The sequence below is a fragment of the Rhagoletis zephyria genome, unplaced genomic scaffold (genome assembly GCF_001687245.7).
Source record: "Rhagoletis zephyria isolate East Lansing unplaced genomic scaffold, Rhagoletis_zephyria_1.1 Rzeph_scaffold_01320, whole genome shotgun sequence".
Taxonomy (NCBI): domain Eukaryota; kingdom Metazoa; phylum Arthropoda; class Insecta; order Diptera; family Tephritidae; genus Rhagoletis; species Rhagoletis zephyria.
The window spans coordinates 87,333-110,299 of NW_016158404.1; the positions used below are offsets into that span (position 1 = coordinate 87,333).

The 22,967-nt window shown below is 36.3% G+C and overlaps 2 protein-coding genes across 5 annotated transcripts in view; both read left to right on the forward strand.

Annotated features, from left to right (window-relative positions):
* LOC108363628 (uncharacterized) overlaps positions 1 to 12,120 on the forward strand; it is a 28,661-nt gene extending 16,541 nt beyond the window's left edge. Inside the window, exons 3-8 of the mRNA XM_017617049.1 lie at positions 1,135 to 2,210; positions 3,751 to 3,979; positions 4,111 to 4,311; positions 4,391 to 5,848; positions 5,915 to 6,103; positions 10,432 to 12,120. Of these exons, the coding sequence (XP_017472538.1) occupies positions 1,135 to 2,210; positions 3,751 to 3,979; positions 4,111 to 4,311; positions 4,391 to 5,848; positions 5,915 to 6,103; positions 10,432 to 11,867 (4,589 nt within the window). The 3' untranslated portion in view covers positions 11,868 to 12,120. The remainder of the gene's footprint in view (positions 1 to 1,134; positions 2,211 to 3,750; positions 3,980 to 4,110; positions 4,312 to 4,390; positions 5,849 to 5,914; positions 6,104 to 10,431) is intronic.
* A 5,848-nt stretch (positions 12,121 to 17,968) lies between these two features.
* Positions 17,969 to 20,831, forward strand: LOC108363630 (uncharacterized). 4 transcript variants are annotated; one of them, XM_017617052.1, is made up of 3 exons: positions 17,969 to 19,556; positions 19,725 to 19,885; positions 20,340 to 20,831. In XM_017617052.1, exons 1-3 carry the CDS (start codon positions 18,580 to 18,582, stop codon positions 20,495 to 20,497), a joined length of 1,296 nt encoding a protein of 431 aa, XP_017472541.1. In that variant the 5' UTR covers positions 17,969 to 18,579; the 3' UTR covers positions 20,498 to 20,831. The 4 variants fall into 4 exon arrangements, with proteins under 4 accessions (XP_017472541.1, XP_017472542.1, XP_017472540.1 ...); XM_017617053.1 differs by having other exon boundaries at positions 17,969 to 19,553; positions 19,722 to 19,885; XM_017617051.1 differs by having other exon boundaries at positions 17,969 to 19,128; positions 19,159 to 19,885.
* The last annotated feature ends 2,136 nt before the right edge of the window (positions 20,832 to 22,967 follow it).

Here is a 22,967-nt window from a genome sequence, read left to right on the forward strand (position 1 = left end):
TGTTTTCTAAGCGCGTCAAATAAGAAGCCTTGGCTTTAGGAAGAGTCCTGTTCCAAAATTCCAAGCTCTATTAAAAAAAAACGAGTTCTTTTAGCATCTATAGAATAGCTTTCTATGCATTGCCTAATCAAATTTACAGAGCATTTTGGCTCTATAGCGCGTTATTAGTTAGTTAGTTTAGTTTTTCACTCTGACGCACAGTGTTTCGTCTATATGAAGGCGGTTAGACTTAGAGAGGGAAAAGTCAAAAGTCAAAAATTTCAAAATTTCACATCATTTACACACCCCTCCTCTCTACGACCGGTACATTTCCAACAAAAAAAAAAAAAACACTGGAATCGGCCCGATACTGAAAAATCAGTTTAGTTGCCTTGCCATTAAAGCAAGTGTTTCTTTTCCAACTGTAATCAATACTTTCAGTGCCGTGGAATATTTAGTGAAGGTGTTTATCATTTATTTGGTATTTTCCTATTTTTTTTTTATCAAAAAATTTACTTTTTAAAATTTACTTATAGTTTTTAAATATATAATTGGATCTCTTCAAGCGACGGCAAATATACGTAATTTTCCAAATATACAAAATTCCATCCAATCTTCCCCAAATTTTGTATTTAAATTAGAGCACATGTCAAATTTGAGCGAAATCGGTGCAGGCTAACTATTGTTTCCACCCGCCTCCATTTAGCCGAAACATTGTCTGACGTCAGGACTTTTGTTAAAGGACTTTGAGATTTTAAAGATATGATTAATTTAGAAATTATTAAAAAAAATTAAGTGCAATATAGAATAACTACGGGTACCAAATGCAAGAGAAATTTCTTTACAATTTAAAACATTCAAGTTTTTTGATTTGCAAGATTATTATTAGGTTTTATTTTTTTAAGCTGTTAAAGTCAGGATGGACGCGGCTTTACGATATTTGGCAGATGGTTTCGCGATATAGTTTTTTTTTTGTGTGTGTAAAATTGACTATCGCGTGGTGTTATCGGCATAGTTATACATTCATACATATCTACAAACTCCATACATACATACATATACATATTATAATTTGAAATCCATCAAAAAAAAATAATTTTCCGTTAACAAGTATGCAAGTATAAAGAAAAAATATTTTTCTCTTCTCCTTTTCAGCAAACTTAACAGCATGCCAACATTTGCGTCGTGTAGAGACCCGACGCGCCAAAGCATTGTATTCAAATGAAAAACACTCCTCAATTCGTATACCGCGATGTAGTAAAAGTGGAGAATTTGAAAAGATCCAGTGTCGTAACGAAAGAACCGGCCTAGATTGTTGGTGTATTGATGAGTATGGCGTCGAAATACCAGGTACTCGCAACGAGTCAAAGTCGCAGGTACGCTGTTCCGAGCCAACGCACTGCGCGGCTTCTGCGTGTCGCATGTTCTGTCCAGCGGGCTTTGCCCGGGACCCCGAAACTGGGTGTAGTGTCTGTCATTGTCGCGATATTTGCGAAGGCGTGGTTTGTCCCAACGGACAGGCGTGTCAACCACAAGAAGTCAAATGCAAAGTTGAACCATGCCCCCCGGTGCCTACGTGTAAAAAAGCTCGATCTTTATCTACATACTGTCCAGCTGGCATGCCATTAGCCATTGATGGCAGCATTCGTCCATTTCTTTGTGGTAATGAAACAGGAAAGCCACAATGTCCTCCACTCTATGAGTGCATGATTGAAACTGGTAATGAATATGGAGTTTGTTGTCCAAGCACAATGAAATTCTCGAAGCCAGGAATTTGTCCGGCGCAAGATAAAGTTGAATACAGCGAACGTACGGGATACATGTGTGGTTCTCCATGTAACAGCGATCTGGAATGTGGTAATATGGAGAAATGTTGCTTTACAAGGGGTTGCCAATTTAATTGCCAGCAGCCGTATAATGTGACTACATGCCATCAAGCACGTGCCCTCTCCGATATTTTAGAGGTCAATGAGAGGGAAGGTCGTGGCTATCAACCGGATTGTAATGGCCCCGGTGGGTTATTCTCACCACGTCAGTGCTCGCGTAATGGCCTCGTATGTTGGTGTGTTGATCCACGTACTGGTCATAAAATTCAGGGCTCAATGGGGCCAGCAAATGATGTCAATTGCGATGGTTGGGAGAATATGATAAGTCATTCGCTGGGTAGAAGCTTTAATATGGAAAAGTGCGATACGAATATTTGCGCAGCAGTATGCGAATATGGTTTTAAGGTAAGCAAAGGAGTTTCGTATTATGTACATACACATGTACAGAAAGGGTAGTCCATATAAGTAGTTATTTCGTTCTAAAAATTCAAAAAGAAAACACAATTTTTTTTCGGTATAGTAATAAAAATAGATTGGCGCTTACACAATATGTAAGTGCTTGGCCGAGCTTCTCCTCCGATGTGTGGCGTGCGCGTTGATGTTGTCGCACAAAGGGGAGGAACCTACAGTTTTACGCCGATTCCGAACGGAGAGTTAATTTTTATGAGAAGCTGTTTTCGTGGCAGAAATGCACTCGCCTGCTGAGGAGCGACCGCTATTAGAAAAAATTTATTATTTTCTTTTATTTTTGATGTTAGTCGGAAACTGGAATCGATCCCAGGTCCTGCGGAATGGCAGTGCGCACTTCTTACCGCTACACCACAGCGGTTGGTATATTATTGGTTTATTCGAAAGAACAAACATTCCCATTCTTTTCGGAACACGGTTTCATAAATGTAGCTGCCTTGGTTTACTTCGCTATTGCGTATCGCGCTCGATATTCGCCTTAAGGGCCTGAATCGTTAATGGATTTTCCGTCGCGGCACCCCACCGAAAAAGTCGTACGCTGTCAAGTTAGAGACAAATGGGCCTATTGGGAACGCTCCAAAATCCACACTAAACTGTCACTCTCCGAGGATGTATTGGCTACTCGACGATCACGTGCGGGTTTTCCAATCGCCAGATGTTGCAGTTCTGCTTGTTAATATACCCGTCGAGATAAAAATGCTCTACCTCAGAAAATATTATTTTTCGAGCAAAATCGTTATCCATTAAATTTGCATTATCTCCCAATGTTGTACAAGCGGAAAGCAATTAATTTCGTTCCACAAGATATGACACTGATTAAAAGAATACTACATGGACCAGCCTATATATAGAGAATAAAATCGTTGTACATATATATGTGTATAGGCCCTATACTATAGGGTCTTCTAGTCTACCCCCTTTAAAATAGAGGGCATTTTTTTTATTGAACAACGCAAAAATATGACCTACCCAACCATGGACGCTCTATCTTTTGGTGGTATTACCGACTTCCGAACTTCTAAGAAAATTTTTAAGCTTTTACTTTTTAGTTTCTGAAATACATCATAACAGTTATTTTCGTTCCCTGGTACAAAAATTAGAAAATTCAAACAATTTTACTTTTATTGGTTCAGTTTTTGATATTCACGAGCATAGGTACATCGGTATGTACATAACGACAGAATTAAAATTTCAAAAAATAAAAACTATTACTAATGTTAAGTGGGTGGCTCTTGTCTCTAATTCTTGTCAAATTCATTTCCATCCCTTACTAATGTAAGCAGTAAGGATTGCTAAAGTAAGTACAAAAGTATTAGACATGGATTCGACAAGGATTAAATACATGAGCCATTTAACAGTAGTAACGGTTTTTTTTTTGAATTTTGAATTGTGTCGTTATTACATAGGACCATCGATATGTATTCTTCGTAAGGATATTAAATTTTACAGAAAATTCAATATTGTCTATTTCATTTAGAACGATCATAATGGATGCCCTTCATGTGAATGCTCGGAGCCTTGTGAGGGCTTCAAGTGTGCGATCGGTTCACACTGTGAAGTTGCCACTGATCCATTATGTGAAACAGGCTCCGCACTATGCGCTTCCTGGCCTGTATGCAAACCCGATTTGGTATATTCTAATCCGTGCGACGTCGGTGCTCCTTTAGCTGATAATATAACTGGTGAAGTTATGTATTGTTTTGAAGGTACGTACGCAGTATCTATAAGTCACATTTATATCTACCTGTACAATCCTTTAATATTTTAATTATAATCGATCTTACAGTAAACTTATTACATACGAATTTCATATTTGCTTGTATTTATTTGCTTTTAGAGCGCCAATCTCGAGCTTTTCAACCAACTGCGTTCTTTGAACCGGGACCAGAAATAAAGCAGTCGCGCTCTATGTCCAATCGTATTGCATGCCCGAATAACTATAAATGCGTGAAGTTACCCCACGATACGGAAAGTATTTGTTGCCCACTTCCTGAAGAGACTATAGCCATGGATGGGCATTCGACACGCCAACAAACCAGTGAGTAAACATCCTGCCTATAATAGTTATTTGTATTGATGTTTATTACTATCTACTTAAATACTCTGGACTTTTTTAGTGTGTGAATATTTAAGAGATTTTTCCGAACGCATGGAAGGTACCGAAGAAGGCATGCAACTGGCTATACCGGCACCACGTTGTACCGACGACGGCAACTATTTAGAACGTCAGTGTGGCATGAAGAAAATTCGTGTTACACGTGCTGAACAGCGGCAAATCCTCGAGGAGAATACCATACGACGCATGCGCATGCTACTGAAAAGCACTGATGAGAGACAAACACGTAAGAAACGGCAAGTAGAGCGTTTAAAATTGTATCGCGTTAACGATGACGCCTTAAAAGTGCACATTGCTGCGCCAATCCAGAGTCGTAATGCAAAAGTAATTGAAGTTGGAGCTGATCGTACGCAAAGTTTGGGACAACTTTTTGAAGTGGAGTTTAAAAAAGTTTTGCCAGCGCCGAAACAGTCGCTGTTCGACAACGAATTGGTGGAAATCGAAGTAGAGGAATGTTGGTGTGTAGACAGCTTTGGCACCGAAATACCAAAATCACGTGGATTCAATTTAACTGACTCGGATTGCTTGAATATTCGTGAATCCATCGACTGCTTGGATCTAACTTGCCGAATGGGATGTGAATATGGCTTCACATTAGATCCCAGCACACGTTGCCCCGCCTGCCAATGTCGCGACCCTTGCGATGGTGTTGTTTGCGGGGATGGCAAAGAGTGTCGGATTGTCGATGTCTCATGTGATGAAGAATATTGTCCACCCGTTCCAGCGTGTTTACCGCGTAAACCTGGCCAATGCCCATTCCTGGTGCCACCTGGTCCTGACAATTTGGACGCTAACACGTGTGCTTACGAATGTCGTACAGACTCGCACTGTGATGGTCAGAAACGATGTTGTTCGAATGGTTGTGGCACCCAGTGCGTGTTGCCTCAAATGAAAACCGCTTGCCAACATCTGCACACAATACAGATGCACCAAGCATCAGAGCTAGGTATACCGGCAATGAAAATGCATATAGCTCAATGCGATGCACGCACCGGCAAATGGAATCAAGTACAATGTTCACCAGATGGCTTTTGCTGGTGTGTCGATGAAAATGGCTGGGCATTAAACGGCACACGGATCAAAGGGACGTCGCCGATATGCAAGGTGAATGCAACATTTGCTTGTCCGGAAACAAAATGCGAAAAGAAATGTGAAGCCGGATATAAAATCGATCAAAACGGATGTGCAATTTGTGAGTGTAGAGACTTTTGTAATGAAATCAATTGTTCCAGCGGCGAGGAGTGTCAGCTGATTAATGTAGAGTGCATTGATTCACCATGCCCTAAAATGCCCATTTGTGTGCCACGGAGGGTATCGCTTTGCCCAGAAGGTAATCCGCTGAAACAAGGTGATCTTGAGGTGAGTTGCGGACCACACAACGATAATGAGGCCTGTCCCACAACACACACGTGTCAGTTGAATCCGGTGACACATCGTGGAGTCTGCTGCTCTAAGACAAGTATGTACAGATATGCATTCATTAGCTATGTATGTATGTGTTAATGATTGTAATGTAATCCTGCAGGAGATGTATGCTTTGAGTCAATGGACAATGCTTGTCTAGGTAAAGTGCAATCTGAGCGAAATGTGACACGTTACCGCTTCAGCCCAAAGTCCAATAGATGTGTAACTGTTACGATTGATCTCGACGCTAATTCGTGTCAGACAAAGAATCTTTTTCACAGCGAACTAGCTTGTAATTCAGTGTGTCCAGGTGCGTTATAAATAGTATTAAGATAATTACGTTACGCACAGCTATTGGGTTTTATTGTATATATGTACATATGTACATACATAAGTATGTAAACACAACATTTATGTATGTACGTCCAAGGTACATATGTACATATTTATGTAAATACTATATATTTTTGTCAACGAATTTAAAGAACTTCAACACTTAGGCATTCCTGGTAATACATATGTACATACATATATTTAGTAGTGAAATTTTGATTCATAAACATAATTTTGAATGTACATATGTACTAGTGCTTACATATGTAAATACATATGTTGGTAAAAAGCACTGAAAAGTGTTGAACGCTTCATTAATAATTACAGAATCAAAGAACCCTGTCGGCAAAATTAGAAAAATAGGCCTACTAGGCACCCTAAGTCCGGATATTTTAAGTTCGAGATCGTTTTTTCACTCCTTATTTAGTTTGGAATGGCCTGAACTTCAGGCTTCCTTATACATATATCTTCCCTAAAAAGGGGGGAATGTTCATGAAATAATCGCCTCATTGCCTAAGTTGTAAATTACATACACTAAATTGTTCGATTAGCAATGCCTACTGTCGTACTAAGATAAGTAGACGACGAAAATCATCGAAAACTGCCAAGTTTTTCCGTTTTAATACACTAGTCGAGTGGAAATTTTAGGCAATGACGTGAAATTTTCGATACGATGCGACTCTCGAAAAACGACTTGCATTCGACACGACACTCGCAATGAGGGTGCTTTTTATTTGACTTCCGTAACTTCTCGTTTGCTTTCGAATGAAAAAAAGATTGGAAGATCTTTTAACGCAGCTTCCAAAGAAAAGGTATTATCAAAAAAAAAAAATACCTGCCTGAAAGTGTTTATTTAGAAGCGTCCCTCCTTTTCCCGACTGAGGTACATCGGAACCAAGGCCGTATTTAGGGGGGGTTGTAGGTGTTCCGAACAACCCACCTCCCCTCCCCTCAGCTTTGAAAAAAGGCAAATATTTTTTTTATTTTGTTGTGTATTAAGATATTAAAAAATACAAAACACACTTGCCAAGTTTTAACGTATTATTTTCGTTGTTATTTTAACAAAACCCGTGTAAATCCAAGTTTCCAAATTTGTGCAATATTAAAAAAAAAATTCAACAAACTTTCGTATAAATTTCGAGGTTTTTTAAAAATTCCAAAACATCAATCGCAGTTTTTAGCCATTTGAAACTTGTACTTTATTCTACTACAACTGCGTACTCAGAATCTTATTAAAAAATTCGATATTTTTACGAAAATTTGTTGAAGTTTTTTAAATTGCATAAATTTTTAAGGCAGTGTCAATCGGCTGATACATTTGTACAGATTATCACATTTTTATATTGGGCTATTGGTACAAAATAAAAAAATGGGAAATGTTTTTTGTAGTCAAAGGATTGGTACGATACAGCGATGTTCTGTTGAAAAATTTCAACGAATTAATTTTCGTGATTGGGATAAAGAAAAACATTTTGGTATTCACAGGATACGATTTGCACCAAATTTTGGCAAATACCCAATCGTGTGACACTGCCTTTAAACTTGTCTTTAGACGGATGTTGTTAAAGAATGAACTATAAAAAACTAACCAAAATTAAATAACAAAAAATAATAATAATTTAAAACTTGTGAAAATTTGGTGCAGCTATAATTTTTTCGACTACTGTACATTAGACTGCATCGCCACAAAAAAAGTTGCGGTTTTTCCGGCGGGATTACCAAACCTAGCATATTTTAAGACTTCTACCAAAATATTGCGGAAAAATATTAAGATTTTCGTGAGCTGGACCGGTTCGAAAATACCTCTAAAAATGTAGTTTTTTTATGAATAAAAATAGTTTCTTAAAGGATTTTCTGGAAAAAATCCCCCCAAATGACTAAACAGTTTAAGCTTAAAAAGTTTGCATAAAAATATTTAAAAAAACTTTTCTACGGAATCATAATAATGAGATTTTTGATATTGTTTTTTAACTTTTTTCAAAGATTTGTGTAAGAAAAACTGGAATAACTGCTTTACCTATATAGACTTATGAGGTATCAGTGGAGAGGTATTTTCACACCCTCTTTATTTCTTTGCGAAAAAAACTCATTCACGTCCCAAATTTTTTTTTATCAAATACCAACACATCTTAACTCAACATGGAATGACACGCATTTATCTTACCTTCCCCTTTCATACTTTGAATGAGCTTATTCGCAAACAAATTAAAAGGGAGAGAATACGATACCTCATAAGTCTAAATTGGTAAGGTTTTGGCTGAGTTATTCAAGTTTTTCTTAAACCAGTCTTTGAAAAAAGGTCAAAAATAGCATCAAAAATCTCATTATTATGATTCCGTAGAAAAATTTATCTAAATTTTTTCATGCAAACTTTTTAAGCTTAAACTGTTTAGTAATCTGAGGTATATTCAAAAAAAAATATCTAAAAAAAACTTTTTATTCATAAAAAACTAAATTTTTGGAGGTATTTTCAAATCGGTCCAGTTCACGTAAATCTTAATATTTTTGGGTGATATTTTGCGGAAGTCTTAAAATATAATAGGTTTTATAATTCCAGTGGAAGCAGTACCAATGTTTTTTTTTTTTTGATGGGGAGTGATGCAGTCTACTGTACATAAGTTGACTATGATTACTGGGCCGTGCTATCATAGTAGCACAATGCCTCTAAGTGCTAAAATTTTCAGGCAATAGCCTCATGCGATTATCGATTATATTTTTTGTTGTTTGTGTGAAATATTTTATTTTTATCAGTATTTTTCTTTTAATCAAAATATGTTGAATTAAAAGTGAAAATAAAAAAATATTTTGCCAGAACCCCCCCGAAAAAAATCCTGGCTACGGCCCTGATCGGAACCTTGGTTTGGTTTACTGGAGAGACATAAAATATAAAATATCGCGGTTCCTCCTCAAACATGGCACCAATCTCGCGTTCAAAAGCATTGGGAAGTGCTCCCTTTCACCTTTGCTGGACCGGCTCCGGTCTTGTTTGCTTTATGCTGCTGCCTGCTAGCGTCTAAAACTCTACGCATTCACGTTTATGGCTCTCTTCTCCTATAAAATATATATCTTCTCCCATTTAAAGCCCATACAATTTTAGTCCAATGGAGGCAAGTTTCAAGCGGATAAAAAAGCTTCGATTTTTAATATTTTTTTATTGATGGATTTTTGCACTTTTTTCTATATAAGCATGCATTTTTTATGAAATAAAATGCATGAGATCGTTCGCAACAGAATTTCAAAAAATCAACGCCAGTTCAAATTGCACTTGTTATGCATAAAAAAAAAGCAAAAAAGCAGTCCCAAAGAAAAACTTCTCTAAAATCAAAGGAATTTTTTATCTGTTTTAAACTTAGATTCATTAGACTAAAATTGTATGGGCTATAAAACTGCATACCAAAAAAATGCCTAAAGATTAATGGCGCTATTCATAAAAAAAGGAGCTTTAAAAGCTACAAAATTTATGAAAACGTCATTTTATAAAGCTCTTTAAACCTACTTTATTTTTTATGAATAAGGCCATAAGACCAAAAAGTTTGAAATTTTTCCTAAATTTTGCAGAAAGTTTAAAACTTTCATTTAAGTAAGTAAGTTCATTTAAGTAAGGGATTTTTTATCTGTTTTAAACTTAGATTCATTAGACTAAAATTGTATGGGCTATAAAACTGCATACCAAAAAAATGCCTAAAGATTAATGGCGCTATTCATAAAAAAAGGAGCTTTAAAAGCTACAAAATTTATGAAAACGTCATTTTATAAAGCTCTTTAAACCTACTTTATTTTTTATGAATAAGGCCATAAGACCAAAAAGTTTGAAATTTTTCCTAAATTTTGCAGAAAGTTTAAAACTTTCATTTAAGTAAGTAAGTTCATTTAAGTAAGGGATTTTTTATCTGTTTTAAACTTAGATTCATTAGACTAAAATTGTATGGGCTATAAAACTGCATGCCAAAAAAATGCCTAAAGATTAATGGCGCTATTCATAAAAAAAGGAGCTTTAAAAGCTACAAAATTTATGAAAACGTCATTTTATAAAGCTCTTTAAACCTACTTTATTTTTTATGAATAAGGCCATAAATTTTGCAGAAAGTTTAAAACTTTCATACAATACTTTTATAGAAAAAGAACCAAAAAATAACTTGAATAATATTGTGAATATTTAAAAAAGATCAACACGTCGTCACTTGTTTAGGGAATAAAATATGGTGCCGAATAGCGAATTCATAATTGTAACTTTGCCTTAAGTATGTAATTGGTATACGCTTAGCATAACCTTCATTCAACTTTCCTTGCTCAATGTCTTTCCAGTATTGACTTCATGCGAGCGCCTCAAACTTAAAAACAACTTAGCGGCCCAGCACTCCGGTTACTCATCTGTTTGGTTTCAACCACGCTGCGATCCCGTTACCGGTCATTGGAGTCCAGTGCAATGTTTAGGTGCGCAACCGTCTCTCAATAACGAACCACCCACTCAGCCGAAGGAGTTAGGACGTGCATCAAAACCGCGTCCCATCAAGGCTTTCTCTTCAACTAACGGTGTTTGCTGGTGTGCCGACAAGAAAGGAGCACCGCTCAAAGGTACACTGACACGTGATGTTGAGCCCATTTGTAATGGTCGTCAGGGCCGTCAAAGTAAATCATTTAATGTTGACGACCACCTCATGGAAGAACTAATCAGACAAATGACAAGAATGGTTGATATTGAAGAATATAGCATTGAAGGGAGGAATCTAGACGTCAACATAGAGCCCGACACTAGCGATGGACGAAGTAGTAGAGGGCGAAGCATGAGTGACAGCATGGCGGTTGAGAGTGAATATTATGAAACACCAGTCAATCGAACCGAACAAGCCACAGCTGTGCCAAACACCGCAGCTGAATCATATGCTACTGAGCATATACTTGAGTTGGCCAATTCGTTGTTGGACTCCCAGTTGAGCATTGAACCACTAAAGCCCATGCCGGTAAGGACAACACGCTGTCGAGCGCTCTCCGAAATCGCACCCTTTCCCGTATCCTGTAATGAACAAGGCGAATTCCTTCCCACTCAGTGCAATAGTAAAACCTGTTGGTGCGTCGATGCGGCGGGAAATCAATTGGACACATCGAACATGTTTAAACCGGGCACACATTATTGTCCGGAGACGCCAATAGCATCAGTGGCGATCGAATTGCACATGGTCAATCGCACAAATCGAAATATTCGCAATGCTTACGACACCATCCGCAGAGAGCTATATCAATTGCTCGGCGATGCTGTGGAAAATCTGCGCGTGCAAGAAAATTTTGATGGATCTGTAATTGTTCGTTTTGAACTGCATAATGAGGCGAAAATAGATCTAGCCTTCGCCATTGAATCGGCCATCAATGCGAATCGTTTCAATTTAGTAGGCGGACATTTTACACCTGATATTTCTAGCTCTCATTTCATACACCGCAGCGTGAGCTCGCCTGTCACAACTTCGGTTTCACCTGAAAGTACCATTCAATTGGTTCTATTCATTATGGCAACCAGTTCGGCGTTTCTAGTCAGTATTTTCGTCGTTTATGTCATGCTAAAACGAGGCAAACGAACAAAGATTCTAACCGACCATTATGGATATCCGATATACCCTGCGGAAACGTCTGCTAAAAGTATAGGCGGTGGTGATAAGGCAGTTGATTTTACAGCACCCATATTTGTTTTGAGCTCTCACGATCATGACTCGGAAAGCACGTCAAACCAGCAGCGCAGTAATATCTAAAATTAAAATTTGTTATTTACATATTTTGCTTCCGACCTACTGCGGATCGAATTGTTTCATACCTAGAAGTTACTAAGATAAACTTTATAAGAAAATTTAGTTCAAGGTTCTCACTTTTTATTAGTGTTAATTACTTCCTATAACTAGTTGGGATTCTTGTCTTTACCCACAATCTTCATCCTATGGTGAGGCTCAGATTGCGAATATTTATTAATTTACAGTCATGTGTTAAACGCTAAGGCATCAAAAATAATTGTTTTTTATTTTATATTGACAACCATTACACTTTATTGAATCTACCTAAACCTAAAAGCATATTTGAACCACATGACAATAAAAATGATCTTGATATAACTGCCATAAAGTTATCCTTCTACCAATTTCCTCATTCTTTTAACCTTGAAATTTTTTAGCACATATAAAACATGTGCTTTTTGCTTTCAGTTACAATTTATAAAAAATAATAATGAAAGGTATTGAAAAAAAAACAAACTTCCATTTGAACTATGGATTGATAAAGTATTGTAAGTTCTGGTATATAATTGAAAGGTAATCACTAAGATTTTACTCATGGTGTTATTATTTTACACATGACTGTTACATGATTTGTTAAAAAAGGCCAACAATCATAATCGCAAGTAGATGCATAGTATTAAAAGAATATTAAATTTTTCTAGAAGTTGTACATATTATTCATTTAAATATTGTTTTACACACTGCATTATTTTCACGGTTCTAGAGGCCTACTTACATACATGCATACATATGTATATACATATATTTGTTATTTTTTTATATGTTTTATATGTTTCTGTATTTATTTATAATTATTTATGCGTAAAGTGCGTATAAATTTTATCCATATGATTATATTTTTTAAGAAAACTAATAATCATTTGCATTAGAAAATTAATTCGTTTTACTTTGTTTAGAGAACCCTGGAAATTAATAAAAAGAAACTCAATGTCTCTTCGACTCGAAACACGTGATAGTGGTTAAATTATGAGATTTGAGATTTTTGGTCGTACCTAATTGATTAAATTCCTTTGGTAGCAGTTTTTACGTGGCGAGACCCAAACCCAGCGCACACGAGGATTTTCACCTCCTCGATCCCAAACGAGTGTTTGGTCGCTCCCTAAGTCGGATGATGCTTGAGTCGTACGCAAAAGAATCACTTTTGGCTACTCCTTGTTGAATGGCAGTGAAAAGCTTTCCCCACTAACGTGAACTTCTGCACACGGAACCATTTCACTAGCATTGGAAAAAAATTGGCAAGTTTTAGGATTTTTGCTTTTCTTTATTTATTGTTTCTTGTTTTTTTAAGTCTATCTTATTACACGGTGCGACAGTCAATTTTATACAAAATTGTATATAAATATCAATATATTAGCAAAACTATGGACCAAGTATAATAAAACTACGTTTTATAGTTTTTCTCTCTGACGTCAGGATTTTTTTAAAAGGACTTTGAAATTTAAAAAATATGATACTACAAAAAATTATTAAATTTTTGTGCATAAAGACGAATAGGTATTGTCCTTTTAAAATTGAATCCCTGAATAACCTTGTAATTTTGAAATACTTATTTTGGAAAAACAATTATTTGTTAGGGACAAACATATACACCCGAGCACTTCCTCAAATCTCGTCCTTCTAACATTATAAGCTTAAAAAATAAAATTAATTAAAAGGGTAATTTCGATATCCATTCGACCTCGTGAACTAAAAAATTTTAATTTTTTTTAATTCTGTTGAATTTTTGCTTTCACTTGGTACCCATACTTTTATTCTACATTTCATTGAATTTTTCAAATAATTTGTGAAATTAATCATATCTTTGGCGACCGCTGTGTTGCAGTGTTGCCAGAAAATGTTTGTCAAAAGTATTCCTAGTGCGGAAGACGAATCTTCAAAAAAAAAAACCTAAAAATTTCGCAAAAACTAAAAAAATCGTTTTTCTCTAGAAATATCGTAATTGAAGATTTTATATAAAAAAAAACCTTAGATTTTATTTATTTTTGTTTTGCAAAACCGTAACACATTTTATTACAAAAAAAACAACAAAAATAAAAAGTTCATAAATTTATAAAGTTGGATTTGCACTAGGCATTAAATGGCAAATGACAAAGTTGGACTTTAAAAAATGATCGTGACCTTAAAAAAAAGTCACAAGTTCATTTCCACATGACATTTCTTTAAATGGCATACATTTTTTGTCATTTCAAAGCCTAGTGGAAATTCGGCATAACAGTTTTACTTGACTAGTTCACAAAACATACCATATTCATAAAATTCAATAATAATATCTACCTGTCCTCCACCTGCCAGTGCCAGCTACCTCAAACCACTGTGTAAACAGTGGGTACAGTTCAACGTTTCACTTTTTTCCTATCCGTATTTGACGAAAGCCATATAGCTGGCCTATTTTCGCATTTGCAGCAGTAAATTGATGACAAAAACGAAAAAATTTTGTTGACAACTATTAAAAAAGAAAAATTCCAGTGCTGCCAGATTTTTAGCGCATAGTTCCAAAAATGCCACATTTTGAGTTGTGGCTCTTTTGAGGACGGTTTGCGATATGCATGTAAATTACAGCTGTCGGCCCTCGGCAGTCCATGTCACACATCCGAGTGTATTTCTACCACGAAAAAACAGCTTCTCATAAAAAACAATCGCCGTTCAGAGTCGGCATAAAACTGTAGATCCCTCCGCTTTGTGTGACATCATCAAAGCGCACGCCACAAATCGGATGAGAAGCTCGGCCAAACACTATTATTATTAGGGGTCTTCATCTAAAGTGATAAAGCGATAAATTGCTTAAATGTATCAGGTTATCCGCATTCTTTCATTATTTCACTTATCTGGCTAGTTATGTTTCATTCTTACCTCGTCCATTGTGCTAATTTGCTTTTTATGTGTTCGTAGCAAAATCGACCACCTGACAGTCTGTCAGGGTTTAATTTTGCGGAAATTTATACGTTTATCCACAGAAATCGTTTGATAAAGTGGTTAAATAAATTTCCATATAAAGATTGATAGCTCGTTTATCAAAATGATAAATTTATCACTTTATCAAATTTATCACTTTTGATGAAGACCCCTTTTATTATTATCATATCTTTGAAACAACAAAATCTAGAAATATTTAAAACGCAGTTTTACCCATACATAGTTTCGTGAGTATATTGATTGCTTCATATGTTTATTGAATTTTTTTTTTTTGTTTTTGTCGCGTGGTGTTATATAACAGACACCATGTAAATTCGCATTTCCTACTTTGTACACAAAAGTTGGAGCATTCGAGTTCATTCACCGTTCATAGTATAGTTCATTCTATAATATAAACCATTGAAATAAAAGTTTCACACTTTATATAAAGTTCACAAAAATTTAAACAAATTTTAATCAAAATTTTCAACATTTTATTCAAAATTTCAAGAAACTTTTCGAGTATGCAGTTTTGTAGCCCATCATATAGACTTACATATGTACATGCATATACCAAATTGCTTAGAAAGAAAAAAAAGAAGTCGATTAAGCTACGTCTGTCTGTCTGTCCGTTCGTGCATACGATGCGATACATCATATCAACGAAATTTGGTAAGTAGGTTGCACTTTATCTAAGGTAGGTTGGTACTGAAAATGGGCAAAATCGGACAATAACCTCGCCCATTTGCCATGTAACGGTATTTTCGAATAACGGAAAAACCGCGATATCTCCGGAAATACTGGATCCAAATTGTTGAAAGTGGGATTGTGAAGTAGAATTTTGCCACAAAATAAGACAGTTCAGTTACGAAAATTTTGGAAAATGGGCGTGGCACCACCCACTTGTGATGATAAGCAACAAGCAAACATATTGAACATTTTTGAAATCGGACTAAAATCACGCCCGTTTCCCATATAACGGTAAATTTCAGAAATACGAAAATCTCGATATATCAATAACTTAAGACGCCAATTACTCAACTTACACCAATCTCTTAACAAGAAACCAATACTTGGTTCAATTAATTCAATATCCCAGAATATATTTAGCTAGGCCTTCTTAAGTGAAACCATTCGACAAAAAATTTGTTTCTATTGTAAGCATTCTATAAAATAAATACTTTGAGGGCGTTTATTAGATAAAAATAATATTTATTCAGGTTTAGTAGACTTATATTACATTAATTTGGCTTTTTAGTATGCAAAGCTCGTTCACGCATTGTGAGCGTTCGCTAAACACAATTTTTTGTAGTTTTTTTTTTTTTTTTTGTAAAAATGCTTAGTCTTATTGACAATGTTTTATTTAAAATGCTTCATAAAATTGTTTGGAATTTGTAAACATGTATGTATGAAATGCAGCTTAATAGAAGATGATAGCTTTACTGCAGAATGTTATTTAATTACAATTATGTATGTATTCAGATTTTTTCCTCGTGTATGTGTACATATGTACATACACATGTATGTATGTATTGCGTTTACATTACACTGGGGAAAATAGGTAAGCATCTTACGAGGTAATCCATGTTTTCTTTCAGCTTTTAGTACCAAAATTGTCATCATGACCAATGTCATCTACTAGTAAAGCACAAAATGAACACCTCCGACGAGGCATTACACTGTCGCTTGCAAAAGAACGTGCCGCCGAAGTTACTTCCAAGCGCCAAACTACTCAGAGCGACCGCTCTTCGTTCTACGTATGTAACTTAATTTGTAAAGCGGCTCAGAAGTATGTCCGATACCATATGTACGTTCCACATGGCGCTTACCTATTTTCCGAGTGGGATACGTACATATTTATGTAAATGTGTATAGTAATACTTAATACATTTTAGCATAAAAGCTCGACTATTTATACGTGCACTTGTTTGTGTATTATAATATCATATGTTGAAAATATTCTTATAATAAATAATTACAAGCATTTTGAAATGAGTAGAATACTAAATGTTTTCAAACCGCAACTGGGCTGACCTTGAAATACATACTTACAATATACAATATGTATGTGTATGTGTGTATTGGAGCGTCAAAAAAAGTTCGCCGTACACCTCCTCATATGAAGTGTTTTTGAAAAGCATTAAAAAATAATAATATTTTTTTGGACAACCCTAGTAGTCGCCAATTACATTTTTCTTCATATCTTCGGCAGTTGCTGTCGGATTTTAAAGTGTGATACACCAATGTTTTTGTCTCGAGGAGGGGTTTTTTCCTACGAAAGTTCATTGACCTCATGTGTTCCATTGTGGTAATTACCCATCAGATCTCAGTTGCTACCACTCTAACGTACCGCCCTAATGACAGAAAATTAAGCACCGTCAAAAATCATTAATCTTTTTGCGAAAGAAGTATTTCGATTAGTTCAGTAAAACCCGAAATAAAACACATTTTGTTTATTTGTTTATCTACCGGACACTGTCCTCACAGATAAGCAGGAAAAAAAATAAAAATAATAGTATGTTATACAAAAATTAGTTATAATATTTACAGGATAACAACAAAATATGTGAAAGTTATTTGAAAATAAAATAATCATTGATATTAATTTTAAAACGTTCCCTACATGAGTAAAGGTTGGCATAATTACAAATAGAGTTACATAGACGAATGGACCTGTGAATGGGCTCATTGTTAGCAAATTTCGTTTTACGCAATATAGATCTCACCAAACATGTGTAAAGACTTTTGAGTGTGAGTGGATCTAAAAAGTCATTTGAGTTACGTTTGAGAAAACCCAATTTAGAGTTTGCCGCCCAGACTACATGTTCTCTGTGAAAATCGAAGTTTAGTTTCAAGTCTAAGTACACACCTAAATAGTTGACGATGGTTACACGATTAAAGGGCTCACCGTCGTTAAAAGTGTAATTATACTTTATAACAGCATTTTTACGAGAAAATGTAATAATGTTGCATTATGAAATCTGCAAAGAAAACCGTTGCACTTACACCACTTTATCAGCGATGATATGTCTAGCTGTAGTCTAACACAGTCTTTTACTCGATAATATAGTTTCAAATCGTCGACGTACATCAAACAGCTGCAAAATTTCAAAGTTTGGCTGATGTCATTTATAAATATTGAAAAAACGCGAGGGGCCTAAATGACTTCCCTGCGGAACCCCTGATGTGACTGTTATAGAATTAGAGAGGTTGTTGCCAATTTTTAACACCAATTTTCTGTCTTTTAGATAGGACTCAAGCCATTTTAAAGCATTGGAGTGAACTCCAAGTTTCTTATGTTTTATAAGAGGCAAAATATGGTTTAGGCTGTCAAAAGCTTTCGCAAAGTCCGTGTACAGAGTGTCCACTTGTTCGCCCTCCTCCATCGCAATGACCACGAAATTTAGGATTACAGCAAGATTTGTATTGCTGGATATTCCTGGGTAAAACCCATGCTGCTGCGTAACAATATATGTAACTCTTAAATGCCCAAAGAGCTGGTTGTTTACAATTTTATCCAGCAGCTTTGGAATGATAGATAGTTTTACAATGGGGCGATAGTTTTCAACTAAATTTCGTAGGCCCGACTTATAAATTGGGGAGATAAATGAAGTTTTGCACTCGTCAAGGAAGTCACCGTTTTCAAGGGATTTGCTGAAAATTTTGGTAAGCGGCAGATAAAGAGAGACTGCACAGTTTCTTAGAAACAGCGACGTCAGAAGGTCCTGCTCCTTTTGAAACATCTAAATTTAAAAGCGATTCGAGAACTGTATTCGGGCTCGCAATGATCACTTTCGTACATGTAGAATGCAAATTGGATTGTGACTTGTCTGATGGGCAAGTGCCTGCTATGAGGGTTTTGCCAGGCGAAGCCATCATGGCTGGCTTGTCTGATGGACAAACGCCTGCTATGATGGGCAAGGGCAGAAAAACTAAAAAGAAAAAAGGTAGAAATGATATGAAAAGGAAAAAGAAAGATTTTAAAGATGAAGCTAATAGGTTGGTTGAGGGATTCTCTGATACAAGTGAGGAGGCAAATTGTGTTGTTGGTGCATCTGCACTTCCTCAGTTTAGTGGCATGATTTTGAAGAAAGGTACGTACAAGTTAGTTAAGTCTGAAACGGTAGAAGGTGGTGAAATGAGGAAACAAGGTACAGTTGTTACAAATATTGTTTTTCCATGTAGTGACCCGGTAGGAATAGGGTGTTGTTCAAACAATGAGGAGGTACGGGCTCGACAAAAAGAGTTAAATTGTGAAGAAGTTACCGTACGTAACCATGTGAATAATCATGAAATTATTCTGAATTCAAATGTGCCAAATGGGGAATTGTCAGCTAATCCCGATGGAAATATGGGGGGCAGGGCTGTGCAGGTGATGGATGATGGTGGTAGTACTATGCGAGCGGAAGGTAGTAGTCAGTCTTTGGTTCAGAGCAGATCTCAGGGGTATGAAAATAAGGGTGCTTATCCCAAAAATCAAGTTGGTGGTTTAACCTCAAATGTAGGAAGTAGTGATTTCAATGGTAGAGGTGTAAGTCAACTATATCAGGCTGATTATAGATGCCAAGCTATAGTGTTGATGGACACGTCAAACAGCGTTAATTTTGAAAACAAGAAAATGAGAAATGGCTTATTCTTATTCGATAAAATAAGGAAATTAAATGTTAGCGGCATGGATAATATTCTAGCGATCGGTAAATCCTTGTACAAGGTTTTCTTTGACTCGATTGAAAATGCTAACAAGAGTGTGAGCAATTGCAAAATCAGGGAGATGGGTTTTAGGGTATTCATTCCCAGGAGTTTCACTGAAATCTATGGGGTGATTCGCCAGGTGCCCTTTGACTTCTTGGAAAATGAGATTTTTGATAATATACAATCAAGTGTCAAAGTTAAGTCGATCTCTCGTATTACTAGGAGGGACTCTGTCAACAAGGATAAATTTGTACCGACTTTGTCTATAAAGATTGGCTTCGACGGTAACGAAATACCTGATTCCATTAAAATCTTTTGTGTAAATTTTAGAGTAAATAATTTTTTACCCAGAGCTAAGCAATGCTTTAACTGCGGTAAACTGGGTCATACAAAGCTTTCGTGTAGAGCCAAGAATCGTTGCATTATATGTGGAAAGGAGGAACGGTATGTAAGTAACCAGCGATAATGTGAACTGTATCTTGTGTGGTAGCTATGGTCATGTTTCGGTCAATAAAGCCAAATGCCCCAGCTGGGAAAGGGAGCAGAAAGTTATTGAAATTATGACTATCAAAAAAATGTCTAAACGAGAAGTGTATGGCACTTATGGTGACGCATTGTCGGAACATAGGTTTTCTATTCTGGAGGAGGAAAGTAATTTTCCTAGCCTAAGTAAAAGTGATAGTAATGTTCAAAACAATGAAGATATTGCAAATAGAGTGATCACAAAAAGGAGGTACAACCAGATAGTTAAGCAGAACGTTAGCCAGCACAAAGATGTTTCTAGCAAAAATGTAATCGGGGTTAAAAAAGACAACAAATCAGTTTTTGAGAGCCCAAAATGGGGTAGAGTGACTGAGATTGAAAAGTTACTAAATCTTTTAGTGGAAAAGTTCAATATCGAAGCGGACGAACCGATTCTAAAGGTGTTATATTATGCTATAATGGAGAGTGTTAATGATAGACTACGGTTTAACTCGAAAATTGATGGCGATCAAAGTAATGCAGCTTAACTGTCAAAGTTTAAAAGCTAATAGAAATTACATGGACTTTTTTATTGAAGATAACAAGATTGATGTAGTGGCTCTCCAAGAGGTGTTCTCGCTTGGGGATATTAGGGAGGGGCACAAATTAATGTATTTTAACTTATTAATTAAAAACAGAGTGGATGGCTATGGTGGAGTAGCCATTGGAAGCAGGAAAAACATTGAAATTCAGCGTGTTAGATACAATACAAATCAAGACATAATTGTAGCTAAAACTACAAATCTTGATAAAAATGTAATTATAGTATCTGCCTATTTCCCCCCGGGGACTAATATGTATACTTTTGACTATAAAATTAATAGACTTCTTGGCGATTTTAATGCCAAAATGCGTGCCTGGGGGTGTAACAAGGACGATCCAAAGGGGAGAGTTCTTATCAGTGCTACCACTGGTAAAACTGGTATGGTTTATTTGCGGTAAATAGGGTAAGTCAAGGAGGCCTGTCAGTTCTAGATCTGTCTTTCTCGAATATTAGTGGGAATGTCAAATGGGAATGCAATCAAGGATATGTCGGTGGTAGCCATCATCGGCCAATTGTCATAACTGTTGAAAGACCGAACATTTTTGTACAAAAAAGCAAACTGGCGACTGCGCTTTCTGCGGTTCGTGTTGAGGGTGGATTGGAAAACATAGTGAATGAAGTTAAAAATCAAATTAAAAAAGCCTCAATTGATCTAAACAGCGTCAAACATGCACCAAAAGCGTGGTGGAACAATGACCCTAAAAAAGAGATACAGATTGGTTGTGGTGGCCAGAAAAAAGGCCAAACTAACTAACAGTGTACAGGATTTTGAAAATCTACGACTATGTGAAGAAGAGTGGAAGAAAGAGGTTAAAATTGCTAAAAGTAACAGTTATAAAGATAGGATTATGCAGTTAAAAGAGTGTCCAAATACGGTTGAAGCTTGGAGATTTGTTAATCAGGTTAAAGGGAGCAGAGGGTGTTTCAAGTGGACAGTGGAAAACAATGGTAGGTATCTTACACATCTGAGGGATCAGGTCGAGCAGCACAGTGGTAACAATGGATGGCAAGTTTTAGGGAGCTCCAGCTCTGGAAACGCAAGTGTCGCTCATGTAAGTTTTTGCTTGGAGAACCTTGATGAGATACTCAAACACAAAAAAAAGTCTGCGGGTGGTTGTGACAATATCACTATTGAAATGGTGAAAAAGCTTCCGGATGAGGTCAAATTAGTTGTTGTAAAAGAATTAGAAACCTTTTTCAATAACAATGAGGTAAAGGAAGAATGGAGAATTATAAAAATTGTTCCCATTCCTAATTTAAATTAAGAGTTAACTGACTTCAGAAATTTCAGGCCGATCTCATTGCTGTCGGTGATAGTTAAATGTTTAAACATGTTAGTGAAAGAAAAATTATATGACTGGGTTGAACTAAAAGGCATCTTGCCGCAAAATTGATTTGCTTATCGCAAAGGAAAGTCAGCAGCAATGTGTTTAAACGAATGTTTATATTGGACGAGTAGACAAAGGCAGCAAAATAGGAAAGTGTTTATGTGTGTTTTGGACGTTTCGGATGCGTACAACTGTGTGGACATCGCGTTGTTAGGTGAAATTCTGGCCGGTTTTGGAGTTGAGGGTAAAATTCGTAACTGGGTTATAAATTTCTTTTCAAGGAGGGTTTTGATGCTGGGAAAAGACAGCGTTGAGGTGTCAAATGGTCTCCCGCAAGGGAGTTGCTTATCACCGATTTTGTTTAATTTATACACTGCGGGTGTGCATTGTTTAGGCAATGAAAACACCAAAATCTACCAACTTGCCGATGACTTTGCCTTTGTATGTAGTGGAAGAAATGATACTGAGGCAATTGATACGCTGCAGGGTAAGTTGAATGAATTCAAGATTATGTTAAACAGCTTGAATCGGAGCATAAATGCAAAAAAAACGAAATTTTTAAGTATGAACTCCATGAGTAGGAAATTTTTCTCTCTTATCTCTTACGCTAATGCTCCGCGCGGCTTCAACACTAAATTGCAAGGTATCCATAATGATGCGCTAAGGAGATGTCTTGGGCTTCCCCCAAGCTCGCCTATTCATGCGAGGTATGTCTTGGCTGGGGAACTCCCTCCACTCAAAAGAGCTGAGTGGCTTGCTGCCAAGGAATTAGGTAAACAATGGTTAGTTAATGATGAGATTAGAAATGACTTGATGCATAGTGCGCCTGTGAAAACAAGTTACAGCTTTATATACAACAAATTTAAGGATATTTTTAACAGCATTAATGTTAAAATTGCTTTCAGCAAGCGCAAAAATTTTCAGGTAGAGATGTCATCTTTGATGAAAGCAAAAAAAGAATTTAGTCATGAGCAGCTAAAGAGCATTTTTCAGGCCAAAATTGATGATTAAAAAAAAAAATGATTTCTATATTTTAGCGACGGATGCCTCAGTAGTAAATGATGCAGTTGGGGTTGCTTTCTATGA